Raw genomic sequence first — 22467 nt, 5'->3', positions numbered from 1 at the left:
GCTTTTGCAGCAGAGGTTTTTTGAATTGAGAAAAAAAAAAAAGGATGAATGTAAAACTTTTCCTCTTTTAGACAATTTTAAGGTCAATCACGCCTTTAAAATTAAGGAGCGTGCTGGCTTACACGCTTAACACCTCAGAAGATGCGGAGCCTTGTGCATGTGACTGTAGGTGCTTGAACATGGACAAGGGGGTGTTTAGCAAGGCAGACGGGGAACAGGAATAGGAACAGGACTGGGAACGGGAATGAGATCAGGACCGGCAATAAGAACCAGACCGGGACCAGCCGCGGCCGCCGCCCCCCGGCGCCTTTTGAAAGTCACCAAAGTTTCCGAAGCGCGTTCCGGCGGCGCTGATTGGCCGAGCGCCCCGCCGCACGTGACCGGCAGCCAATGGGGCGGCGGCACCGGCCGGGCCGGGAGCGGCGGTGCGGGCGCGGCGGGAGCGCGGTGAGAGCCCGGCACGGCCCGGGGCAGCGGGACCGGGACGGGACCGGGGGGACACGGGACAAGAGATCAGGGACACGGGAACCTGGCCGGCTGCGGCCCCGCGCGGACCTGAACCTCCTCCTGCTTCGGGAGTTCCTCGTGCGGGCGCAGGTGGGGCGGGTAGTAGAGCGTAGGAGCCGTGCCCGCCGGTTGAGCCCCCGCCCGGGAATGGGACTGGGGAGCGCTGCCCCGCTGAGCTCTTGGCTTGCAGCTGGAAGCACCAAGGTCAGGCGTTCCAGCGCAGAACCGTGTGGGGTTTCCTCAGGAGTCACTGGAAAGTTGGAAGTTTGGGAGCTGGGCTGGTTACTGAGGAGGGGAGGGTTTTGCTGAATTCAGCCTTTTGGTAGAGAAGCCCCGGAGAAGCCGATAACTCTTTTCAGTGCTGGCTGTGGGATTCTGTGGTAATCCTGGTGCTCCCGTGACCTCTCCCTTTTCTTTCTCTTTTGTGGTGATTTTCTTTTGTATGGCTTAAACAAAAGAAAACAGGCCCATGTGTTACAGGAGGACCCTTTCAAGGGGAATATTTTAAGCAAATCTGAATTTCAGAGGATGGGAAAGCTACTTTTCAGGAGCAAAGAGCTGGTTTGTTTTGGTTTATATTTAGGCAAATAATGTCTAATAGGAGCTTCATCATCTCTGTCATGGATAATTCAGTAGTATTTGTGGTACTGTTTCACTTTTTTATTACAATACGAATTTCCTTGACTTGGACCATTAGGCATTGCTACATAAGTAGGCCAGCATTGTTCACCGAACAAAATGTTTTGTGAAGGAAAAAGTTCAGTATCGGGGTCGTTTTGAGTCCTTTGTTCTAGGACTGAAACAATCTAGGGGCCCTCATGAGTTTAGGTGAATTCAGACTGATTCCCAAACTGAAGTTCCTTCGATAATTTTGTCTGTTGTTTTTCTTGATGTTTGCTTTTTCCTGAGGAGTTTTGCAATTCTGCTGTCGCTGGTATGAAATTGTTTTCTGCGACGTTTATGCTGCCGTGCTTTATTGCAAAATTCCAGTCCCCACCCATGTTCGCTTCCACTTCCTGCATGATGTGGAGCTCAGTAATGCCTGTGACCGGGCAGGAGGCCTGGCCAGATGTCTGCTCTGGCTTCATGTGTGCGCAAACAAGCAAGGTGCAGCCAGTGCGTGCCTTTTACAGACTCTGACTTTCTCTCCTCATTTTTTTCAACCTTTTCCAGTGTTTAAAAAAGCATTGCTAAAACTTCCTTTACCCCTCTTTGCTCACCCTGCTTTTGTAGTGAGCCCAGACAACGAGGAGTTCCTGATTAATTTCTCTTCAGGCATTTTGCATGGTGTCTCCAAGTTGTTAAAAATCAAGGGGGAAGGCAGCAGGGGAAAACCAGTCATAGCCCTACCCTTTCTAAGGCAGTTTAACAAGACTTACATGATTTTTATTTGCTCTCTTCTTAGACAAATTTCAGAAAAAAAAGTTTGAAAAAGCTTTAATACTTTGTCTCAAACTTGGAAGTTTTCACTTTCAGTTTGTATTTTTCGTCTTTGGTTAGTTTGAAATCCCTTAGTTTGAGGTAAGGTGTAGCACAGGGACGGAAAGTAACAGGTCTTCCTTGAATATTGCAGCAACAAACATGTGCCTGTGGCACAGGACAGGAGCCACGTCGGTGGAATAAGTACAGGTCCACTGTCCTTCTGTGTATTTGCGGTTAAACAATTAATTTTAAATTATAAGTACTATTTAGTAATGGTGACCACGATGGAGAGCAAGCTCTTAATGGATGAATCCTCAGCGGGCCCACACCATAATCTCGTGTTCATAGAGACATCCCTGGTACTGAGGGGTGCCACCCCTTTGTGCTGTCTGAATGTTCACAGGGTTCTCTTGGATTGTGTTGTATCAGTTAAGGAAAGTTGTTCTCTATACACCCCTACAATCTCAAAAAATGCCAATTACTACAGTATTTCAGTTCTTCCAAAGTGTAATGCAAAAACACAGGAGCCAGATCTGCGTATTCAAGATTTTGAAGGTGATGGAAGCTGCCTTTTGGTTCCAAAGGGTTGTTTGAGAGCTTTTCAGAACACGATGTCTTGCAGTTCATCTTTATTTTTCCTGAATTATTTTTGTTGTTTGTCCAAACACAGATATTTGATTTATTATCATGCTTGTGTGAGAAAAAATCCTTTTTGGATTTTTTTTCTTGATGAGTGTGCTGCAAAGATCAGTATGTGTGTACACAGTGCCTTGAGCAGAAGGACATGCTTATTAACATCAAAGGCACTTTCAGTTCACTTAGAAATAACAGAGGAGATGTGACATAAACTATCCTAGGTCAAGAATGTTAATTATGCTTGGTCATGATTTTCTTTTTAATGGGCAAGAGTGCTATTTGGAAAATCACTCCTTACTCACACTCCTTTTCCTCTTTTTTTGTTCAGTGTGTTCTTCAGCCTTGAGACCTTATGCTGGAAATGTATCAATACATTATACAGTGCTTTTGTTTGAAGGAACACACAGCTTTGGCTAATGAACATTTTGTGTCAAACTCAGTTATAAAAACTAAGGTTTAGTAACTTTTCTCCTGACCTGGCAACTCCCCTTTTAAATAACATAGTAATTTCTGTGTTTGTGTTGCTGATACTGTGCACTGAGGTATGCAGGCACAGCCCACTCAGCTGTGACGCTGCTTACTCCTTGCTCAATAATCTGATAATTACTTGGGCTGTGAAGAGGAACTGGGCTTTGTGGCATTGCTTGGGTCTGTAGGAATTGGGCTTTAGATTGCCAGACTGCTTTGAGTGCTTTTGTCCATAGTAGAGGTAAGAGCTACTTGGGGTTTTCTCAGTAGTTACTAAGTAGGTGGCTGTTACTCAATCCTATTTATACCTGATAATTTTTTGGAGAGCAAAGTCTTGATGGAGGTTAAAGATATTTTCTTTCATAGAGTTCAATAGATGTGCAGTGTGTGCACATTTTCTTTAGCTAAGACATGCTGCTCAGTGGGTCTACTCCAGCATTTTATGACTATCATAAATAAGAGTAGAAGACAGGGCTGGCATCTAAGTGATGTCTTCAGCCATCCCTTCTTCTTTGTTCCATTAGAATTACCTCTAGGAAATGTTTTGCTCAGCAGAACTGGAATTGAAATTTGGTAGAACTTTGGAACTTGGTGTTTCTTCAGTTACTAGATTTCTGTGATGCAGTTTTGTGACAACTGTCACTGTCCTGAATTGTTCAATTCCACCTCTATTTGCTCTTCTTGATCTTATTTGGTTTCTTATTTGGTATCACCTTGGTTAAATTGATAATGTCAGAGTGGAATCTTTGCCTCACCTAGGGCTGGACATCGGCAGATTATGCAGAACATTAGGTTTGATGTTTCTCCATTGTCAAGACTAACTAGTATGAAATTATATTTGTTACTGACCCTTTAACAGAGAGTGTCATACACATCACAGGGCATTTATTTTATTTAATTGTAGTGTTTAGATACTTAAGTCCTCAAGTGGGAGTGACCAGCTTAAGGGACTTGATTCCCCTGTGGCTCTTTAGTGTGTCGTTCCCATTTGGGACTGTGTCCTGTGACTGGGTTTGTGCTGGCACAGGGACAGCTGGATTGTCTGGATTGCTGCTATCTTAACTGCATACCTATCCCAGCCAGTGGTATCCTGCTAAAACCTCTGGGTAGCTTTTACCCTCCCTTCTCCCATGGCTCTCTGAGGTATCCAGATATCTTGTAGCTATACGTGGATTTTGATAGTTCAGGTTTAAAGTTGGGTAGTTTTGTCTGCATTGACCTAGGAAGAAATTTTCCATCTGTCCAGCAGTTAAGTCCATAAAAAACTTATGTGTTCCTTTAAATGTTAACTCAAGAAATAAGAATCTTGAGTACCTAATCTCTGTCTCTTTGAAGTTTCTCTTTAATTTCATGCTAGGTGTCTTTAGGGTTGTTGAATTGCAGCGTGTTTGGAGCTGAAGTTGTGCCTGAGCCTTCCTTCCCTCGTGTTCTCTGTGCACTGGCACAGCTGCAGCTCAGGTTTGGGGTTTGTGTATCCAGAGTGCCAAAGGTGCTCACTGCTGGGAATGTGGTGAAAGCCTGCAGCAGCTTTGGGAGAACTGGGGAGACTTAGCAGGAATTCTGTCACATCTATGGTCTGTGTGACAGAGTCCTATCAAGGCTGGGTTTTAGTTTAGTCTCCAGCAGTGACTGTGTGGGAGGAGGGGTGTTCTGCTCTGCGGCAAGGAGGATGAGGCTGCTCACTGCCTCAGTTCCCACACTTGACCCTGTTATTTTTCAGGGGGGAAAATGAAACAGGAGTTTTAGACTTTGAGGACTCATTATGGAAGACTCAGAAGGACATCACTTCAGCTCAGTGGAAGAGGAAACCAAATACTGGAAGGAGTTGGCAATGAAATACAAGCAGTGGTAAGGCAGTGGCTTCATTCCTCCAAGTGGTTGGATAAGCTTCATAACACTTCATGCAAAGACACAGCTCTTTCATTGCTGCTTGTTTAGCTTGTTGGAGGATTATTTCAATAGAATTGTTCAAGAAAATAAAACACTTCCTTTAATCTTTCTCTCTGTTCCTCACTTTTTGTTATTAATCAATAACAGCTTTCTTTATATTTCCAAATAAATAATAGAATTGAATAATGGAATAAATATGAGATGGCAGTGAACAATTGGCATACTAAAGAGATGCCACATATCCTCAACATCTACAGTGTGAAAACAGACTCTGGGGTTTTTCTGTTTATTTGGACTTATTATTTTGCTATGGGGTGACTTCCCATGCATGGCAGGGGAACATTTGCATGTTTCTCTCTTCCTGTTGAATACAGAGAAGGGCATACAACCTTCTGTACTCAACAGCAGTGTTGTTTTTACCTTGAGTGTGCAAGAGATGTTGTTTCCATGGTTCATGATGATGAGTTCTGTTGCTGAATTTCTCTCCAGTGCTGAGAATACCCAGGAGGAGCTGCGTGAGTTCCAGGAGGGGAGCCGAGAGTACGAAGCTGAGCTGGAGGCCCAGCTGCAGCAAACAGAGTCCAGGAACAGAGACCTCCTGTCAGAGAACAACCGCCTGAGGATGGAGCTGGAGTCAGTGAAGGTCAGAGGGGCTGCTGATGCACCTGGGGGGCACATCCTCAGGGCAGGGGAGAGCAGGGCAGGTGTTTGCAGACTCTGCCCCATGGTGTCACCTCAGCTTTACAGAAAAATGGACCAGAAGACTGCAGAGAGGAAAGGCTTGAAAATAAAGAAATGTCAGCCTGTTGTGTGCTCTGAGGATTCTGTGTTCCTTGGTAGCGTTCCTGGAGCCCTGTTCACAGGTTGTGGCTCTGTGTCAGGATAGATTTCATTTGGGAGAGAATTGTCCACAGTGGAGTGGAGAGTGAGTGTGAACACAACAGAGCTGCTGTTCTATTCCTTCTTCCATCTATTTAGTGCTTTTGTTCATAGCTTTCTGCTGTCTGCATCATGCAGTCACAGATAATATTGCAGAGCAATCCAAGTACAAACACTGCAGCTGTGTTTTTGCATTACGTAAGGAAACTCAGTTTAAAACCCTTTTTACATAGTTGTGTATTTATTATCTGACATTTCAGATAAGCTGGGAAGCAGCAGCTGGTGGGTAACACATAGAATTGAGAGTCATAAAACAGTTTCAGTCCTGGTTTTGTTATTGAATCTGTCTGTCCTTAGGGAAAAATGAGTTTTTATTTTTGCACTTGGTTAGCATTCTATGAAAATAAGAACCAGCGGAAAGGCATTAACTTCCAGGACTATAAAACATAAAGAATATGAACTTATTGAGATGGGGCTTCTTAACATAGCAGCTTAAGAAACAATGAAGCTATCTAGAGTATGAGGAGTGATGAGATGGTACTGTGCTGATTGACAGGTTCAGGAAATACTGGTAAGTTCTCTTAAGTTTGGAAAAAAATCATCTCTGAAATTGGTGTGACTTTTGAAAGTTTTAATTTAGCCTTTTATTTACAGATGAGTTACAGTCACCCAAGAATACTACACTGTGTTTTGTAGGGCTAGCTCAGTCTCTGTGGAAGCAGAGGTTAATGTAATTACACTTCTTCTATTCAATTGGATGCAATAATGAGCTAATGGGAGTGAAGGTGTGATTAATCACTGGATGAATCCAGATTTGCAATGCCTTTTGTTTAAACTGTTGTCCAAATTACTGTCTTAAGGAAATACTCTTCTGTTCCAGGCAGATGTCCTGTCACTCTAGCACTAGCTTAGCCATTTCCTCCACTCCCTGCTTTTTGATAGCAAGACTTCCAAGACTTGTTTTATTGTATTTATGTTGCTTTAATCCCTGTTCTTGTTGTAGCACCTTAGAATTATTAGGGGTTGTGCATGTTGTATGCAGTATTGGTCTGCTGTTCCAGGTAGCCACATAAACCCATGGAAGTTGATGGGTTTGGCGAGAAGACAAAAACTTTACAAATAAAACCCATAGTTCATTTAACTGAGGAGTGTGTAGATGATTTACTTTATCTAGAGTAGTTGGGATGAGAGGAAAGGACAGTGAACCAGGCAAAACTGTGAGGAATGAAAATAGTAGGAAGCAATACAGAGCCTGAAAAAGTGGAGGGTAGCCATATTTTAGAAAATCTGAAATGATTCTTCACAGTAGATAACTTTCTTAAAATAAATTCTGCTTGAAATAAACCATTCAACAATTGGCTATTCATGCAGCCTGAAAACTGCAGCAACAGCCTGCAGTGAAGGAACAGAGCCACCATTGAGGGCCAGATCAGCTGATAGTTTATTACAATTGGCTAAAAACAAAGACTCAGACCTTGCAGTTCTGGTCTTTTATCTGAATCAATTCAAGAGCAAAGCATTAATCTTATGAAGCTATTGAGCAGCAGTGTTAACTGAGCCCATCAAGGGTTGGGATCTGCATCTAGGTCAGCACCAGTGGACTTTGCCAGGCCCACACAGCTTGTGGCTCTGAGCTGACCAGCCCAGTGTGTGTGCCTGCTCCCCCTCAGAAATCAGAGCTCACACTATCTAAAACTGATGGGAATGGTGCTTTGCAGAGTTAGAGAGTCCTGAGAAACTAACTGAAAGTAATCTCCCTCTTGGAGCTTAGAGGCTCTTAACTGTGTTTCAGAGATTTGAAATTACAGCAGTGTCACCACACTGCAGTCAAATGAGGATTTCTTAGTTCAGGATGGATATCTCTTCCCCTTCTCCTTGTCTATGCATTTCATGTGCTAAAATAGTTGTCTTTACATTATCATTCACACTAGACTACTTGCCATGGTTTTGAAATTCCAGTGCATGGATTTGTTTCCAGTGACTTCAAGTGTTTTGTACTTGAATTCTGTCTGGAGAGCACTTCAGGAATGTTGCTTACCCAGTAGTCTTGGAGTTTCCAAAAAAACCTGTGGCATATTGAAGTGGTCTGGTAGCAAGGTGGTTGAGTATAAAGCATTGTAATAGTGTGCTCTGGAGCTTTCCCTGTCACATACTGTGGAACTAACTCCACATTTAGTGGCAGTGCAGGAGAAGATGTGGCAGCCAAGTCTTCCTCCCTGCTTATGCCTGTCTTAAATGTACCCTTGTATATGTGGTGTAGAGGAAGACAGAGTTTGGTTCAGGTTCCCAAAAGTGTACCTGTACTTGAAATGTTCTAGAATTCTGAACCTGCTTTGGGCTAATAAAGCCACATGGGCAGTGCAGAATCTTGCTGATTCCACAGCAGCATGTAACAGGATCACACCTGGAATTTTTATTTTATTCTTCTTACTTTGGCTCCTAAATATTGCCTGACTTCATATTAGGGTTGAAAATAAGTGGCTTCTCTTGTGTGCTTTGTGTATTGCTTAGAAACTGTGCTGAGCCAGGCTGTCTGGTAGAGGCAAGGAATGGCCTTGTGCTGTGAATGTTGGGAACTGTTCCCCAGCACTTTTGTTTGATAAGGAGTGACAGGAAGAACTCTTGTCTGCTGGCAGCCCAGAGATGTGTGAGCAATTGAATTTATTGGCATTTTACTATACAGAAAATGATGTTTCTCAAAAATTTTCAGAGTGTCTGTCTTTGCCTTTCAAGGAGCTCAGACAATGCTGCAAAAAGAACATGTGTTGCTAAGTACCTGATGTGCTGTTTGATTTGCCTTTGAGTAGGAAAAGATTGAAATGCAGCATTCAGAAGGATACAGGCAGATCTCTGCACTGGAAGATGACTTGGCACAGACAAGAGCTATTAAAGAGCAGCTTCAGAAATACATTCGAGAACTCGAGCAAGAAAATGATGATTTGGAAAGAGCAAAAAGGTGATCTGCTTTTTTTTCCACCTCTATTGTGTCCTGCAAGCGCAGTGATACTGTGCTGTTTGTGACACTACTTGTCAGCATTGCCATTCTGAACTATCACTTGTCTGATGATTGTGTTGAAGAGATTTGTTGTAGATGGCAACGTGATAAATTTTTTTACCTCTTCCACTCCTATGACTGCACTCTTTGATATAATACAAGCTGGAAAAAAAAAAGAAAGCAAATTAAACAAAAATGCAAGTGTCCATTTTCTTGTGAGAGAGGGAGTCCTTCTACCTCGAGTCCTCTGGTAGTGACACCTAATGCACTCTTTTTCAGAGCCACTATAATGTCCCTGGAGGATTTTGAGCAGCGTTTAAACCAGGCTATTGAAAGAAATGCTTTTCTGGAGAGTGAGCTGGATGAGAAAGAAAACCTTCTGGAGTCTGTGCAGCGCCTGAAAGACGAAGCTAGAGGTTAGACAGAAGTTATTTGTATCTTTTCCTTTCTCTTCCACTGCCTTGTAGCTGTTCAGTCCTCTCCATCTGCCTTAGAGCTGGGCTTTTAACTTTGCTTCTTTAAAACTTGGTATCTGAAATGTAGAAACTGGTAAGGAAACTGAAGAACATTCTGACCCCTCCTTGAACTCCTGACATGATTCCAGAGCACTCACAGAAACAAAAGTCTGTTCCAGCCTTCTCCTAATCAGGGCTTCAGGGAATTGAGCCAGTCCAGCTGGGGCATGTGCTGGTGTCTACGAAGGTCAGCTCTAATACACATTAACCTCATTGTTTCCTGGGCTGTGGGAAATGCAGCCAGTGAAGCACTAATGGGGAAGTAAAACAGGTGGGCTGTGACTGACTTCTGGTTGCCTTGGAATGCACTGACTTTTTGCTATCTGTCAACAAGGCTGGGTGAGAAGAAAGACCCTGGAGCTGGATGAATATCTGTTTTCGGATCTTGGATTCTGTGCCCTTGAGTGGTATCCATAAGCTACAGCCAGGCTGTGGGACAGAAGTGCTCTGTCCCTGGGGTAGATAATGGTGTGGCTTCCACCTGGCCTCAGCTCAATTTCCTTCATGTGGAAACCAGGATAGAAAAGGATAGAACAGGTAGGATCTCAACCTTGCAGGGATCCAGAATGTAGCCAAGGTGTGCCAAGTTCAGATATGCCTGGAGTAAGCTTTTACGATGATCAGTGACTTTACCTCACCTCCACAAGAAGAAAAATTTTTTGACAAAAGTTTACCTATTTTGGTTTTTATCTTGGTGGCTGCATACTCCAGCACTTGCTTTGTGTTATTTCCTTCACAGATCTACGACAAGAGCTTGCAGTGCAGCAGAAACAGGAGAAGCCCAAAACACCAATGAGAGCTCCCCTGGAAGCAGAAAGAACAGACACTGCAGTTCAGGCCTCCTTATCTGTGCCCTCAACACCCGCAATGCGCCGGACACCCATCAGCATTCCCACTCCTGGGACCTTTAGGAGAGGTGACTGGCAGGGAACCAGCCCACAAACACCATTTGATGCTCTTGTTTTTGCTACAGTTTGCTCCCTTTTTTTCATTCCTCCTTTAGCCACAGAATCCAGTGTGTAGTGTAGTGTCACCTAAATCAAATCACCACGGTCTCAGTATTCATAGACTGGGAATTTTTTGGGTTTATTCTTAGTCTGTTCATTTCCAATTGACTTGAACTGTCTGGTAATAATGAGGGATAAGATGAACAGTTGGGACTTTTTATTAGTTCACAACTGTGTCAGAGGTGTTGGTCTGATTTAGGGGAAAGGTTTTAAAAACCTGTGTGATCTTTAGTCGTGTTCCTTGAATCATTTTCTCTAAGACAGTAGGGGCAATTTTATTTTTTTCTTTCCATGAGTAACATATCCTTCTTTAACCTGCCCTGCAGGTCTTGAGGACAGTTATGGTGCAACCCCTCTCACACCAGCTGCAAGAATATCTGCACTTAATATTGTGGGAGACTTGCTGCGAAAAGTGGGGGTGAGTGATTTTCCAAAAGCCAGGCAATGCTTTTGGAAAGCTGGAGCTCTTGGAAACTGCAACCAGCACTACTGTTCTGAGAAGACTGAAAAGAGTCTCTTGCCCCCAGGTTAGCTAAGTGTGGCATTGGGCTTGGTCTGGACTTCAAACATTTCTGACCAACTCCCAGATAAAAATGGACCATGCTTGTTTTTTAAGTTCTAATCCAGATGGGGATAAGATCTCCCTCTATGAATTTCTGGAAGTGCATGTGCAGAAAAAATATGTCAGCATGAGTAAATTGAGATAGGATCTGTTCCCATGAAAGGCAGAGAAGTTAGCAGGGTGGTACCTGCTGTCCAAAAGGCTTCTGGTTAAGTTTGCCTTAAGAGTCCAGTGGTCTTTTGAGCAAGGCCTAATGTCCTGCTAAGCTGTAGTTTGACATTTAAGTACTGCTGATGTTGGGAAAGTTATCTCATGACTTGTGTTACCCTTCTTATGCCTTGGTGCTGTGTTGTTACAAACATTTGTATAGGGCTTTGATGGGAGAGCTGCAGAACTGATACAGCCAGAAAGCAACTCAGTAAAGGTGGAGTGATTTAGAATGGGAGCATGTGATGGAGAATAAGATATCTCTGGCTCATTCCCTCTGGTGTACCACCTGATACATATCTAGGGAAGCTGATATCTCATGAATTTCTAGTAATCTGTCCTCTACTGGACAGCTCACTCTTAAAGAAAGAAAAATATCCCAAACCCACACACTTCAGTGCCATTTTGGTGTGGCACTGCCATCTTCTGAAAGAGAATGGTCAGTCTGACACTTACCTTGTCTGTTTACTTCAGGCCTTGGAGTCCAAGCTTGCATCCTGCCGAAACTTTGTGTATGACCAGTCTCCAAGCAGACCTTCAGTGTCCATGTACATGAACAGAGATGTCTTGGAAACACGTCTGAGTCCTCATCAGCCTCTGTGTGACACAGGGTGAGTGCTGGGCTCTGCTGGTGTCTTAGTGACAGCTGTTGGTGTTGGATCTTGGGGACTGATATTTATTTGTTTTGGTAGAGACATTTTCAAAGTATGTGAAATTCAGTTATTCAGAATTATGATTTGAATGTTTCAGGTCAGTTTAAAATCTGGAGTCACTAGCTGCTGAAATTCGAAGACTAGCTTCAGTCAAGTTTTGAATACCTCAAATCTGGAGCAAGTGCAAGATGTATTTTATTATAAATCAGTTTAACTGGGACAAAGTACAACAGTTTTTGCTTATTGGTTCAATTTGTTTTATGCTTCATGTTCTTGTACAAGAGATGTCTCAGGAGTGTTATGGCATGTAGGGACACTTCGCTTATCATAGTTAAGATTCTCACATGTGGGAGAACTGGAAAAAAGGCGAATAGTGGGTCCACTGAGAATGAGAGTTGCTAAAGATGCTTTAGCGTTGCTAAGATGTGTTTTTAAATAGCTATTGACAAGAAGTTACCTTACTCAATGTACACATTTCTCTGAATGTTTGAACCAGTTGTCTTTTTGTAATCAAATGAAGAAAAACCAGCAAGGTTATTGCAAATTGCCATTCGGTATCTGCTTAAAGTCTGCCAATCCTGCACTTCACGTTCTTTAGGTTCTGTGTTTAGGTAAGTGAAGTGCCCATAGTACACTTTGTTTCAGACTTAATTATTTAGCCAGACCCTTGTGCTGGTTTGTCCTGGTACCCAGTGCCCAATGGTGTTGTTTAGAAGGAATGTTCCACGTTGTACTTGCTCTCCTAGAAACTTCATGAAAGCTTCTGCAAGAAAGCCTCAGGGCCATATATTTCCATATGCATGAGCTGATTATCTGTCTGCTGCTGCATTGCTAAACTGAAATTCCAGCACCTGTAAAAGATAGTGTTCATTACTCAGAGTGAAATGGAGCCCTGTGTTACAGTGAAAGCTCAGCCCAGTTAGGCGGTGAGTTCTTGCAGTGCTCAGAGTGCTGTTCACTCATCTCAGCTGAGTGGATTGTTCTGGAGGTGAGCAGTTATTCTGAGCATGGTTACACTGAGTGAGAAATGCCCTGACTTCAGTTTTGCACTTGCAGGTTGGTGAAACGCCTGGAGTTTGGAACGCGGCCGTCACACGTTCCAGGAGCCGTGAGCCATCCCTCACAAAGTGTTGTCAAGATGCTGCTGTGAAAAGCCTGGCTGGCTTTGGGAAAGGAGAAGAAATGTGTATTTCAAACTTTAGTTTTAAAGAGAATATCAGTGAGCAAGCAGACAGCAGTGTCAGGGTAGGTGAGAGCTGAACAAGCAGTCACAATTTGCAGTGGCTTCCAGTGTGGCCTCTGGGCAAGTTCTGTGGGTGACAAGGTGTGACAAAGCAATGCTGACTGTGTGAGTGCAGGACTGGGAATTCCTTCCTGCATCAGCTACTGTAAATAGCTCCTTGAAGGTTGCTTCTTTTGACACTACCAAAGCAATTGTCCTGCCTACAACACAGCAATATTCACTGTGCAGCTCCTCAGGCTTTGGCTTTTGGTGTTAATACACCACCAGTTCTGGCTGGAATTCTGCTTTCTACCATGGGTGTTTTGTGCTGCAGTCACCCAAATTAAAGAGATGTTTTTATGTGGTGAAAGGTGTATTTCTGCAGGGAAGCTGCTCAGCTCCCCATGGGGTGCTTGCTGACCAGAATGTTGCTGCACAAAAACCTGCCTGTAGTGGCAAGATGTTTCTGTAAGCAATGATTTCTCATTCAGAACAGGTCATAGTTAAAGGTGAGACATGTCTAGTGCTGAGAGTGCTCAGGAGATCCCAGAGCTAATAGCATGTAGACTTTTTTTTTAACCCCATAGTGGCTTATAAAGCCTGGTGGTTGTAAGAGTCCAAACTAGATCAAGTTTCTAGTTCTAACATCTTGATAGGTGGGGTTTACTGCTTTATAAACCTCCCTTCACTAAGGTGCCTTGGGTGTTAGTGATTTTTTATTTTTCTATATGAATATGTCAGCTGTTACTAATTTAGAAATGCTTTTTTAACCTGAAAAGCCCTTTATGCTAGAGAACTGTATATGAGTAGAGAATGTTTTTTTTAAATAATTTTACCCCCTGTAGAATATTACTGCATTTGTTTTTTAAATGGAGGAGATTCATTCCCAGTGTTAATGTATTTTATGGGAGCCTTTACTTGCAAAAGTAATCATGACTGAACAATTTTTATGGATTTTTTTTTTTTTTTTGTGGCAGGGGATGGGGAGAGCTTACTTGACAAAAGAATACATAAATGGGTTTGATGTTTTTTGGTCTTTTTTTTTTCTTTTTTTTTGGGTTTGTTTGTTTGTTAACAAAATGCTGTGAAAACAGTCACTGAGGCATCTATTTCTCTAGAATATGTAAATCACAGATGATTTTCATTTCTCAGTCCATCTATGAAGTTGGTTAAACTGGGGAGCAGAATAAAGCTTATTTTGAATTCGAGTTGTTGATGCATTTTGAGTTTTTTGGCAAGTTATTACTGTGGTTTATACATGTTCAATTTGCTGGTTCTGCTCCAAGCATTGGTGCTTAAAACCATTTAATATGGTCTGACTTGCTTGTCTTCTGGTTCCCACCCATGCAGGCTCACAGAGTGGGTTGACAAGCAGCTCTTGAGCATCTTTACAGCTCTGTGCCTGATCAAGCTATGATCAATTCTTATCCAGTAACTCCTAACCCCTGTCTGCTCAGCTTGTCATCTTTATTGCTCTAAATGGTTCTTCCTTTACTCTTTCATGAGGAGAGAGAATTCTCTGGGCTCTGGTTCTGCTGGCTGAATGGTGCCAAGTCTGAATCACCAGTTCTTGATCTCTGCACTTGTGAAACAATGCTTAGATTTAGAAGATGATGGCTTTAGCTGTCAAGGTGGATGTTTGTGCATGATTTGCTCTCCCTGTAGTCACACTGCTTAAGGTTCACTTGCTGTTCAATCAAAGGCATCAAGTAAGCTCTCTGCACTGGATTTAGAGTGATTTAGCATCCTGCTTTGCTGGGCATGGCTCCCTACTGCCCCGGTGTGACCACAGAGCTGCTGCTGTCTGAAAGTGCTTGAGCTGCAAGGGCTTGTGGTAGGTCCTGGTAGCTCCCAAGAGTAGGTTGTGGTCTTGCTGGAGTGCTCCAAAAATAAAAAGTAACTGCATGCTGCTCCCTTAGTGCAGAATAGCTTGGCTTGGATCCCTGCATTCAGTGTAGGCTGCTGTTTCTAATGGTTTCAGCCTGCTCTAGAGGCTTGGCTGGAAATATTTCTGCATGTAACAGACATCAAAGGCTGGGTTCATTGCCCACAGACAGACAGGTAGGGCCCCCACTGCTTTCCAGCTCCTGCACCTGAGTGCTGTGAGTCTCTGCAGGTCCTGTGCCTGTCAGCCCTTGGATGCATCCCAGGGACCTCAGCACTGAGTGTCCCTGAGGGAATCAAACCTGTTCCTGTGGTTTTGCCATTTTACTTCCAGCTCAGACTTCTTTGTATTTCTTCAAAAGCATTACTTTGAAGAAAATCAGGGTTTTGTTCTAAAGATTACAGATGAACTTTTGTAAGAAGTATTTCAGTTTTAGAGAAGCTCTGCTGCATGCCCCCTTCCCTTCAAGTGGCACCTGTACACAAGAATAGTGAAGTCATTTTTATAGCCTTTTATTAGTGTGTAAGCACATCCATGGTGCATATAAAACTGTAACAGTTGACTTAATTTGAACAAATGATATTTTTCAGTAAGTGATTAAAAAGGCACTTCCACCTTGTGAATTGTGCATCAGGGGTGTAGTAACCAGGAGAAAACCCTATATTAATTGAATACTCAAAACAAAATGAAAGTTTAAAAAAGATTAACTGACCAATGCCTTTTTTTCCCCTGCAACAATCTCACAAATCCTCTGTAGACTGTTAAAAATCCCCACCTTTTCAAATATGCTTCATGGTATGAAGAGTTTTGGAGTACTTTTAGTGTCAATCTATACATTGGAGACAAGGCAGTTGTGCTTTTATCTGTCAGAGGAGTGGGTGTATGTGACCTTGACACTAAGAGTAGACTTATACAGTGCTAAATATCATCCTCCCTCCCCCCCCTTGCTGCAGTGCAATTTTTGAAGCGTGTTTATTCACTGGCTTTTGTTCCATTGAAATCTGCATCTCTTGCATCCATTTCATTATCGATTCCATCTGTTGCATTCTCAATTACTCTTCTGCCTCCAGATCTACGGGGTGGGGCAAAAGATGTTGGCTCATTTCCCCTCCTGCAGTAAGAGGGGAGAAAAATAGAAAAAGAAAATCAGGTGCTTGGTCATTTGGAATCCTCACAAATAAGTAGAATTTTGTAACAGGACCTGTGGGGCTGGTGGTTCTAAATGCAGAAAAGCCAAGAGCTGTGGGCCTCTAATTCCACTTTCTGTCCTGTAACTTGTAATTTGTGAACAGGTTGAGACTTCAATTGCTTGGAAATTAGATTGGTTTCTTGTTCTTGTGCTTGTGTCTTTTTCCTCCTCTAAACATCGGCCCCAAATCACCCCCACTCTTCCCCTCATTTCATTGTTTTCCCCTAAGAGAACTGCAACTGAAGGTACTTGAAAGGAGTGAAGAAGGGAGTGCTCACACACCACAGCAGAGGAGTGTCCCTCCTGTCCCTCTGGAGGAGCAAGCAGGCAAAGCAATTTGTACAGAATTTCTGGCCCCAGTTCCTGCAGGGCCTGGGGCAGTGCTCTGGATGGCAGCAGACATTTCTGAGCCCACAGTGCACAGGCTGCACTGGTCAGAGCACCACAGGTGCTGTGACAGGAGTGACACCCAGGCTCTCAGTCACTCCAATCTTTCCCAGCAGAGAGAGGAAACAGTCATTGCTTTGGAACTGTTGTAACCCAGGGACTGATGCTTAGCAGTGCAAGTGTCCTACAGGAAATGCTTTTCCCACTTTATCCCCTTTTCCTCTCCCATCTCCCTCCCATCCCCATATATTTCACAGGCACATCCCAAGGCAGGGACACTTTGGTCCTCAAGGTTAATTTTTGGGGAGGTGTGAGCAAGTGAGACAGACAATGGGTTTGTCCCATGGCCTCCATTGCTAATGTGCTGTAAAGCATTTCAGTTTTGTGACATGGCGTCTCACTTGCCCCTCATTAAGCAAACCTTTGTAAAGGCTTGAGACCACAGATATAAGCAATAAAATAAATTCATGATTACTGGATATTGTGCCAAAAATACTAATTTGGTGTTAAATAGATCCGAGACTGCACTTTTGGGTACAGCAATCATGCCTAAATATTTAAAGGCTTGTCTTGTCCTTGCAGAAGACTAAGCCAGTGCCCTTTCTGAAGCAGCTATTCAAGTCCAAAGTTCCCATATGAGGGAAGAGGGTAGGAACATTGGTTGGACTAACTTAGTTCAGAGGCATGAATCTGCATTTCCAAGATGGAAATGTGACATGTAGTCTGTTTTCCATAATTCTGCCATAAAACTTACTTCAGTGTGAGCAGGCAATTAGCTAGCTAATAAAGCTTCGTGTAAGACCTGCTGGTAATTAACCATGGTTGTGTTCTGGTGCTGATGGCATGTGTTGAGCACAGGGGTGTATCATTTCTGTCCTGGTGTGTGCTTGGCACGGTCTAACAGCACAGTCTCTTATTTTACAGCACCAGAGATTTGTCATTATTTAGCAAATAGGTTCTAATTAGGTTAATAGATTTGTTAATTCTTGTTAATAAAGGAAGAGGTCTCCACCCCCTTGGACTTGTTTTGTCTGTGGACTTGGTTACCCACAAGTCATTTGTGCTTCAGTAATTCACTGAAGTGCTGTGAGAGAACATGGGACTGGAGGGAATGACAGCAAGAGTCTCACCAAATTATGCACTACAGTTATGGCTACAAAGTGAACTCTTTATCATATACTAACTACTTATTAAACTGTTGCAGTATGCATAAACTTACCAGTTCTTTAAACTGGTATTGGCCCTGTGGATAAACCATTTTGTTTATATCTGTTCCTCTTCAAGAAGTTTATGTGTTTGATAACATTCAGGTGGTCATTGGTATTAGTACCTTTAGAACAGTGTGTGTATCTGGGATGAGCCTTCAGCACCAGTGTTTGCTCAGCACCTCTGTATTTAGTCTGCCTTTGAACTGGTGCTGCTGGAGTGGTGCTTGAGTAACAGTCTGACTGGAAATATTAGGCTGACTAAAAGGCACATGCAAGGACAAGACATCATCTTTAAATATTTGTGTATTCATAGCAAAATCCAGCATATGTAAAATAGAAAGTATACAAATATTACAAGGCAATAGCTCTTTATTTTTTGCAGTGCAGGTATTATTCCTGTGTCCAAAGAATGTGCTAATAAGTATAACATAATGCTGTGCTAGGTTACAGTGTCAGCTTTAATGTCTGTGTCCGTGCTCTGTGTTTTAATACAGTAAACAAGCAATTCAATGTCTGTAAAACAGCTCTAAAGGCCTCAGTAATAACTCTCTGTAAGCAATACAGGCACAGAGTGCTATGTAATGAAAGGCAAGGCTTTCTCTTTTGTCTGTGATTGTGTGGTGTGTGATAAATCACATGCAAGTACGGTCTTCCCAAATCTCAGGTGCATTAGATGGGCTCTTACCTTAGGTCAGCATTACAGTAGGCACAAGAAATACTGTGAAATTCTAATGACATGCTGTGACACTCCATATTCATTAGTCCTTTTAATCAATTTTACTAATCAATGGTGTATTTTATTTGAAAAAAACTTACTTTTCATGGCAGTGCACAAAGATGATGTGCAAAAAAACCATTCATGCAAAAAAAATCAGAGTACTTGCTTAGGTACTCTGGTGGTAGAGCTTGTGAGAATGCAACGTTGGTAAGTCTATGTCAGTACATAACCTACTTGTAAGAAAGATGTATCACTGATGAACAGCTGATGGTAGCTAAATTATTGTAATATTTGTCTTTTTTGATAAAACAGATTAATGCCAAGATATCCAAGCCTTCACAGTTTGCAGAAACCTCACATAATTTTAACCAGGGCCAAAGAAAATGGAAATTTGTGCAATACAAGCTAGCTGCAAAGTTGAAGGCATGGTACCTGCTTAGTCATGCGAAGGTTCCTGTGTCCCTCTGAAACAGAGATAAAGAGTCCTGGGCAGTTAAACTAGGCACATGGTCATGATCAGAGGTAGGTAATTACTTTTAAATAATTAAACAAAGTACATTACAGCCAATTACATTACATTTAGATAAAACAAAAATGAGCTATATAGTGTTCTATGTAAAAGGGCTGGACACAGCCACTGCTTCATAAAGCAGCCAGGAGCATGTAACTACCCAAGGTGGTGCTAGTGGAAAAGGCTGCTACATCCATAACCCTTCACTTGGAAGGGAATCCACATCCAGGAACACTGAAGCACGTTACTGGTAAGTAGTCTGGCAAACTACTTTGAGAACACAGGTAGCCAGGTTCTTGTGTTTCATCTGATGTACTATTGGTCTTAGGTAGAAGGCAAAATTTTATCGTGTAGTGATGCAGATAGAGCAATTTCTTTATAACTCAAGTCAGCCTCTATTTCAGTGAGCTCATGTTTTCAAACTCAGTGAGTGCAGAACTCAGGGATGTAGCTGACTGATCACAGCTTTATCTTTTTGTCATGTAATTTTAACAAGAAAATGCAAAGGGACGTATTAATCTTTTCCTTGGTCTGATGACACTGAACCCCATAGTGGTGAAGTCCAAAGAGACTTTGGAATAAGAATAATTTAATGTGCTTTGCTTTTTACTGCCTGTGATGTCGAAGACTGTTCACAGTCATTATGTGTGAGTTGCGCATGTGTGAAAGTGTGAAAAGCACAAGCATTTCTACACTTTTGTGACTGCTTCTGTACAAATAGATACAGCCATTATATAAGGGGTGTTTTCAAAAGCAACCAAGCCTAATTCTTTTCCAATTGAAGCCAAAAGGATTTTGATTAGAGCAGAGTAAGGCCTGTGCCATGTTATCACAGTTCATCTCAGCTGAAATCCTGATGCTGCTGCAGTCTATGAAATGCACTCCACTCCTGACTTGGGCCTTTTGTTCTGAGTGCCAAGCTAGCACAAGGAGTGAGTAACTTTGCAGCATTAGCAGTGCCTGTTCCTCACCTCACAGATTTTTTTCCCACTTTTGTAGTTCAGCTCTAAATGTCAAGGCTCTCAGTGAGTGGGAAGGGCTATCCCAAACAAAGGTACTCTACCTGAGCTTGCTCTTTAGTGCTGCAACCTCCCTGCCCAGGGCTTCATTGCTCTCATTGGCTTCGTCCAGCTCCCTCTGCAGCTTCCTGCGGTTGGCGTTGATGCGCTGGGACTCCTCCTCAGCCTCCTCCAGCTGCCTTTTCAGCTGCTTGAGCCGTACGTTGCCCTTCTCGGCCTAAAGGGAGATTTCAGAGTAATGCTTTAATTTGTAATACTTTATATTCCTTGTTTTAATTTCATGCTTCCATTGGGAGTTGTACTGAAGCATGACCCAAATCAAAGATGGAAGCTTATAGCCTGAAAATAACTTGGCTTTGTGGGAGTTCATTTTGCTGATAGCTACTGTATTCAGACACAACCTCATTGTTTCTTTCTCTGCATAGTCCTGCCTCTGATTTTCTGGCTTGCAGATGGATTTGCATTAGTGAAAGCTAAAATTTTAATGTAAAATATGTTCAGCCTCTCTATTCATGTTGCACCAAGAGTGTTGTGCACAGTCCTGTTTGCTGTGCAGTCAGACCGTTGTATCTGGCTGATTACAAGGACTGTGCTTTGGCACTTGATGTAGCATGGAAGAATTATATTGTCCCATCTTTTAGTAATGGACTGTATGGCTCTCCCAGCATAGAATCCAAGCACACAGTCTGCTTTCCAGAAGGGCATTTGCCTGAGGCACAACATAGAATCTTCCTTTCTTAGGGCAAAACCTAAAACCTCCTGTGCCCTTGTGACATGGTCTGTACCTGATCTTTGTACTGCTCTGCTTGCTTCCTCTCGTCCTCCACCTGCAGCAGTGCATCCTTCAGCTTCTTGTCCTTCTGGCGCATCGTCTTGGCCACTGTCTGCTTGTCTCTGCAATGATAGGGCAGTGTTTGGTGATGTGGAAGCTCTGTACTCTCCACCTGCCTTGGCCTTGTGGTTCATGAAATCAGCACCAAGGGCCCCTGTGTTAAAGGTCCTACTGAATTTAACAGGTGAATTTGAATTCTAAGGAAAATTTTAAGGCATATTCTTCTGAGCAAAACAAAACCAAATATATGTCTCTGCTGTATGCTAGAGGTGCTCCAGGAGATGTGTTCTGAAACACAGGGTGATTTCCTGAAGGAATAATCCAACAAGTGGCACAATTTGTTATGGCAATTAATCTACCAGAGTCATAGGGCAGTTACTCTAAAATGTAGGGGAGCAGATCCTTGCCTATGGTACCAGAAGAACTTTTCAGCAATAAAATGGATCTTAATCAGAAACTGTAGCAACTCCAGTTACTTGCCATATGTCTCAGAAATGTTAAGTGAGAGACTTTACCAAGTTTAGTGGCACTGAGAGCCTGCTGACACAAATCCTGCTTGCCTTTGTTTATTTTCTCTCTGGAGACCAGTACCTGGCTTCCTGTTCCAATTGCTCTTCGAGAGAAGAAATTTTGGCCTCCAGAGCAGCAATTGTGGCTTTGAATTTGTTCTTCACAGCTCCCTCCATCTCCTGCAGCTTGCTCTTTAGCTCTTTGTTCTGCCTCTCCAGTTGCTGCCGAGCGTTTTCGTTCTTCTGTGCAGTTGAGCGCTCTGTTGCCAGCTCATTGTTCAGCTGCTCTGCCTGCAAGGAGGAAAAGGATGCTCTCACAAGTGCTGCATGCTTTCAGAAAAATGACAGGTGGCAATTTGGGAAGGCAGTGCTTCAGATACTGAGAACCACAAGCAGCTTTTGCTGGAATATGAACAGAACTGTGTGCTGGAATGAGCTGTACCTGCTGTACTGCTTTCCTCATGCGGTCATTCATTGCCTCTATGTTGCCTTGCTCCTCTTCCAGCTCTTCCTCCAGCTGAGCAATTCTTGCCTCCAGGCGCCGTTTCTCATCCTGAAGGCTTGTCCTGGAAATGTAAATTTGAAAAGTGAGTAGTTCTGGCTCTGACCATATGTTATGATTGTTTTATGAACTGCCAATAATTCAGAACAGAACTAGATATTTCAATGGAAGTAGTCGTATGTGTGCATGTTGTCTTGTCAAGGGCAGATGGCTGTTGGGAACAGAGCAAAACTTCTCTTGGCAGCATTAATAGCACATTCAGAGCCTTGTGTGTAATTTGGTGTGTTCCTACCTTCCAGAGGCAGCGCTTGCAAGTTCCTCTGCCATCTCATCTTTCTCCTGGTCTGCTTGTTTGCGAGCTCTTTCTGCAGCAGCCAGGTCCTAGAGAAATGGAAAAAGCAGCATAGTAAGGAAATGAGTAAATGTTCAAGTAGTTATAGCATGATTCAGAGGACTGTAAATTTTCTAAAGCTGGTATGAGATGGATTGTCTTGTTAACAGAATAAATTCTTGTCATGTCATAAATCCTAGGGAAGTACCATGAAATGCACTTTATCCAGCCTGTCAGCGGGTTTCTGTTTTATTTGTTTTAGTCACAAGATGGCCATTTAATACAGGTAGGAATAATAGCACTAAGCCCTCAAGAATTTACTGCTATTGAAAACAATTTGTGTTGGATCATACAGTTCATTTCCCTTTAAGGCTGGGGATCTGTACCTTCTTCCAAGGTGATTTTTTTCAGCT

At 42.8% G+C, this 22467-nt stretch overlaps 2 protein-coding genes across 6 annotated transcripts in view; one reads left to right on the top strand and one right to left on the bottom strand.

The window, feature by feature from the left end:
• Positions 1–454: 454 nt before the first annotated feature.
• On the top strand, positions 455–14169 carry NDE1 (nudE neurodevelopment protein 1). Of its 3 annotated transcripts, none has more exons than XM_059484625.1 (9): positions 455–597; positions 4754–4881; positions 5413–5566; positions 8610–8758; positions 9077–9213; positions 10052–10228; positions 10646–10737; positions 11563–11699; positions 12798–14169. In XM_059484625.1, the coding sequence occupies exons 2-9, from the start codon at positions 4796–4798 to the stop codon at positions 12889–12891; spliced, it is 1026 nt and encodes a 341-aa protein (XP_059340608.1). In that variant the 5' UTR covers positions 455–597; positions 4754–4795; the 3' UTR covers positions 12892–14169. The 3 variants fall into 3 exon arrangements, with proteins under 3 accessions (XP_059340608.1, XP_059340609.1, XP_059340610.1); XM_059484626.1 differs by having other exon boundaries at positions 478–711; XM_059484627.1 differs by lacking the exon at positions 455–597 and adding an exon at positions 887–4176.
• A 1170-nt stretch (positions 14170–15339) lies between these two features.
• The window catches only part of MYH11 (myosin heavy chain 11), a 54304-nt gene continuing 47176 nt past the window's right edge, over positions 15340–22467 (bottom strand). For 2 of the 3 annotated variants that reach the window (XM_059484172.1, XM_059484173.1), the window contains 6 exons: positions 22016–22104; positions 21664–21787; positions 21304–21512; positions 20666–20774; positions 19925–20097; positions 15340–15959 (listed from right to left, as the gene is read on the bottom strand). In XM_059484172.1, the coding sequence (XP_059340155.1) occupies positions 15821–15959; positions 19925–20097; positions 20666–20774; positions 21304–21512; positions 21664–21787; positions 22016–22104 (843 nt within the window). In that variant the 3' untranslated portion in view covers positions 15340–15820. Of the gene's footprint in view, positions 15960–18782; positions 18815–19924; positions 20098–20665; positions 20775–21303; positions 21513–21663; positions 21788–22015; positions 22105–22467 lie in introns of all 3 variants that reach the window. The other variant, XM_059484175.1, reaches the window with a different exon arrangement.

This window comes from Ammospiza nelsoni, chromosome 17, assembly GCF_027579445.1.
Source record: "Ammospiza nelsoni isolate bAmmNel1 chromosome 17, bAmmNel1.pri, whole genome shotgun sequence".
Classification (NCBI taxonomy): Eukaryota; Metazoa; Chordata; class Aves; order Passeriformes; family Passerellidae; genus Ammospiza; species Ammospiza nelsoni.
Note: the sequence above shows the minus strand (reverse complement) of the source record. Positions and strands in the feature narration are given on the sequence as shown.